General features: G+C 36.9%; 1 protein-coding gene across 1 annotated transcript in view; it reads right to left on the reverse strand.

Moving 5' to 3' along the window:
- Positions 1-404: 404 nt before the first annotated feature.
- LOC111710036 (protein giant-lens) overlaps positions 405-4,094 on the reverse strand; it is a 5,921-nt gene continuing 2,231 nt past the window's right edge. The window contains exons 2-4 of the mRNA XM_023484049.1: positions 1,808-1,978; positions 1,201-1,407; positions 405-1,104 (exon numbers count right to left, since the gene is read on the reverse strand). Coding sequence (XP_023339817.1) covers positions 895-1,104; positions 1,201-1,407; positions 1,808-1,978 — 588 coding nt within the window. The 3' untranslated portion in view covers positions 405-894. The remainder of the gene's footprint in view (positions 1,105-1,200; positions 1,408-1,807; positions 1,979-4,094) is intronic.

A 4,094-nucleotide genomic window follows, 5' to 3' on the forward strand; every position in this document is an offset into this window, starting at 1 on the left:
TGATGCATTATTATATTAAATATCTTAATAACATTTGGTTTAAAGACTTGTGTAATAGTTTGTAGGGGTATTCATAACAGACGAGACTTTAATGACAACGACTTTTATAACTTTTCTCTTTATACAGGGTTACCCAGAATGTATGAGGCTTTAACAATCACCTGAAAACCTTTGATTATAAAAATATTAAGCTTATGTTATAAGGTTTAAAATGTACGCATCAATTAGCAAATGCAGTTATAGATAAAAACAAATGTGAAGCTCTAGGGTACCATTAAGAAAAAGACTTATTTATTCTGTACAGTCGTCTCTATTGTGGGTAACACAGTGTTACTCACTCTACATATTAACAAAAAATATATACATAGAATATTCATAAAAAAAGCTTTATGTCTAATTTTATTTATAATGATACTTTATTTTCTACTTTATTAATAATTTATAATATAAATGCATGGCTGCCGCCTGCACAGTTATCACAGCAACAGGGAAGCAACTTTAAAAGTGGAACATTTTAAATATCCACCGGGATAGTCTGTAATCACTTGCGGCATCCGTACAGTCTTGCGCGCCATTCTCTCAAAGATTACGAGGCATCGTCGCAAGTAACGCTAAAACACTAGGAATCGTTAAGCTTTGACTCGCAGCCCAAGTTTATGTCAAGCAGCTTAGAGTTTCAGGCCTGTAGCTCTAGGTTCTATTCCTTTAGGTTCTTTTTTCTCTTCTCCTGGATCAACTAGATCCAGGTCTAGCTCTTAGTATGGAAGGACTTTCCATTCTCATCTCAGTTCGCACATCTCTCTCAGACAGTCTTGGTGCAGTCAGTCTTACATGGTATATAGATATATCTGATAAAATCACAGGTTGTAGTTACCCAAACCCCCTTCCCGTATCTCACATACAGTACCCACTGTATGTCCGTACAGCATCTTCTGTGTACACTCGGCCCGGTACAACACCAACATCCAGGTGGTGCTTAGGACATCTGTGGTTGTGAGGACAAGAGCAAAGGCTGGACATTGTGACCTCATCAACATCATCCCGACCTCCAGATTTTTTCACGGAGAAAAGTCGACAGGGCTCCTTGCGTTCACACTTCAACTTCTAAAAACAAAAAGGAGTAAATATATGGGTAATTAACTTTAAACAGATCTATTTTCTCCACATTTTTAAAAGTGCAGTTTAGAAATTCAAATTTACCGTTTGTGGTGAGCAGGCGAAGCTGAACTGATATCCTAGTCCTGCATCGGTCTGGTAAGCGTGGCGTTTTACGAGATAGGCCACGGAGTTCTTCGGACACCGGCAGTGCATGACCTGCTGCGTCGAGTTGTCCGGGTAAACGATGTTGGTCCACGTCACGTCACGGAAATATTTACATCTTTTCAGTTTCTTCACAGGCTCGCAGATCTAGGATAAAAGACTGTTGTTGACCGAACTAATACATATAAAGTTTTTAAAAAGTCTAGAAAGAAGTACTAGTCAAATCAAGGGGTCAGAAGGTGAAAGTAAAAAGGATGCAAGGAAGGAAAAGATTAAATCTTAATCAAAACAAAAGTTTTAGGTTTCAGGTTTCCGTAAACAAGGACTAGTTGAAGTGTCAGGTTTCGGACTAATATTGATTTAAGCTTACGATACTCTTCTACTCGACGTTTAAGTCTCTCATATTACAATCTGTCATTCATCATTTAAGTATTCATTCCTCTAATATACATTTATTCTTTGTAAATCTATCAATTTGAATCTGATAAACTTAACATTTCAAGAAAGTGGAAAATGAACCATGGGTTTACAAATAAAATAAAAATACCTTGTACTGCTTAGTTCTATCATGTACAGTATGCCCATCGCGTACATGTGTCGACGTTGAACAGGACGAGGTTGCACAGCGACACTGTCGCTCCATCCATGGTGTACTGTAGGTATCCAGCTTTCCACAAACAGAAAAGGGAGAACAGACGGGAAGATCAGATTCAGAGTTCTAAAGAGAAAAAAAAACAATATTAAAAATTTCATAAACACACATTTATGTTACAATAATGTTTTTTTTAAGGAAATATTTGCAAAACGTGGTTTGGCCGGAAACTAATGGATTTTGAAAATGAATAATTGCGCAGAAATGTTTGGGAAAGAATGTATAAAATCTTCCACGGTGGGTTCAGGTATTTCATTCATAATAACCGTATGCAGAGGGTATAGGTAGCATAGGGAGCATAGGGCGGGAAACTAACCTGACCCCCCCCCCATCCCAACCCACACACACACATACACTGTAGAGAGCTGATGGAGAAAAAATCGAAGAACCTTCTTTAAAAAGAAGGACTAAAACATGTTGGTATAAAGAACGCTGAACGGTCACTTCTAAACAATAGTTCATCTCCTACTTCTTATATACTCATGATGAATGTCTAACCCCTAACTTATCCATGCTACCAGGATATTAAAGTTCAGAGCGAGGGGCCAAGAATTGAACCCTGCCGTGCACCCAGGTCCCGGATGAATGGGAAATCTTCTTTAGGATCAAGAAGGAAACAGAAAGAATGTTAGAAGTAAAACACGGCCGATTTATTAAAAAGTTAAAGATATATTTCTTGTTTTCCCCGAACTCAGTTTAAGTGTATGAAGTATCCCTATAAACCTTGGGTTTCAACCAACTGATAAAGAGAAAAGAGAGAAGATTACTAACGTAGGATTTATATTTGTAAACAAAAACAATAATAATAGAAACCAGGAGATAGGTATTGCAGGACGAACAGAGGAGGATGTAAGAGAGGAGTAAAAGTAACTCTTAAAAAGGACTCAAGATAGAAGTTGAAGAAATACTAATGGATTTCAGATGAATATATAAAGTAAAAATAAGATTAAAGGGGTGGAAAAAAACAGGACAAAAACATGAATTTGAACATGAAAAAGTGGAAGGAAAGCAAGGAAATTCAAAAAACAGAGAAAAGAAGTAAACGAGAAGAATGGGAAATCAAGGTAGTGAGGAAAAAAGATGAAGGAGGAAGAGGATTAAAAGAAAAGGACGGAAGAGTAAAACTGGAAGAAAGAAATGAGTAAGAATGAAGGAAGAATGAATAGAATGAGTTCAAAGAAACCGACTACCATGTCGTCCAGAAGCGGCTATAATTTGATTCAAGGGGACCCGGGGGAGGGGGAGGGTGGAATTACCCCTCCCGCTGACCATAGCTCTTAATTATAAATGTTTAAGTATATCCCAATCTCTTGTATATTGCAATAAATGAAATCGATTGCTTCCACAAAGGACGAATGAATGAATGAGTAAATGAACGAATAAATGAAATGGGAAGAATGAATGAAATGTTTGGGCAAGTAAAGGTTGAGTGTTGGATACCTTTACATTCTTATCCATACCCTTTACATTTTTAACCTTACCATTTACATTATTATCCGTTGCACTACATTCTTATCCGTACCCTTTACATTATTATCCGTTGCACTACATTCTTATCCATACCTTTAGGTTCTAATCCTTACCATTTACATTATTATCCGTTGCACTACATTCTTATCCGTACCCTTTACATTATTATCCGTTGCACTACATTCTTATCCGTACCCTTTACATTATTATCCGTTGCACTACGATGAATGGTAGGTTTCTCTACTCTACTCTAATCTCAATTATATACCAGAGGATAAAACTAAAATTACAAGATATCTCAACAATATAAACCAGAGAACAACACAACCTTGTCAGGGGAGATCAGGGGATCAGGAGATAAAGATAAAAAAGATCAAGAAACAATGATTTACGAAATCAAGAGATCAAGATATTAAATGATCAAGGAATCGTAGATCAAGTGATTCAAAAATTCTTGGTTAGGAAGATCAAGAAAAGCAAATCAAGTATTGAACCCCAGAAGATGAAAAAACCCAAGAGTTTATGAAATTAGTTGAGTAGTTTAAAAGATGAAATGAAGATTTAGGAAGACAAGATAAGCAAAGACAAGCTGGAGACAATGCATCTAAAAACAATGATGATTGTATAAGACAAGAACCCTCGCCCCACCCCCCCTCGTTGGCTCCCGAGATTCTGGACCTTTATAAGATTATATTTGAGAAGGCGGTGGGTA

This window comes from Eurytemora carolleeae, unplaced genomic scaffold (genome assembly GCF_000591075.1).
Source record: "Eurytemora carolleeae unplaced genomic scaffold, Eaff_2.0 scaffold423, whole genome shotgun sequence".
NCBI lineage: Eukaryota > Metazoa > Arthropoda > Copepoda > Calanoida > Temoridae > Eurytemora > Eurytemora carolleeae.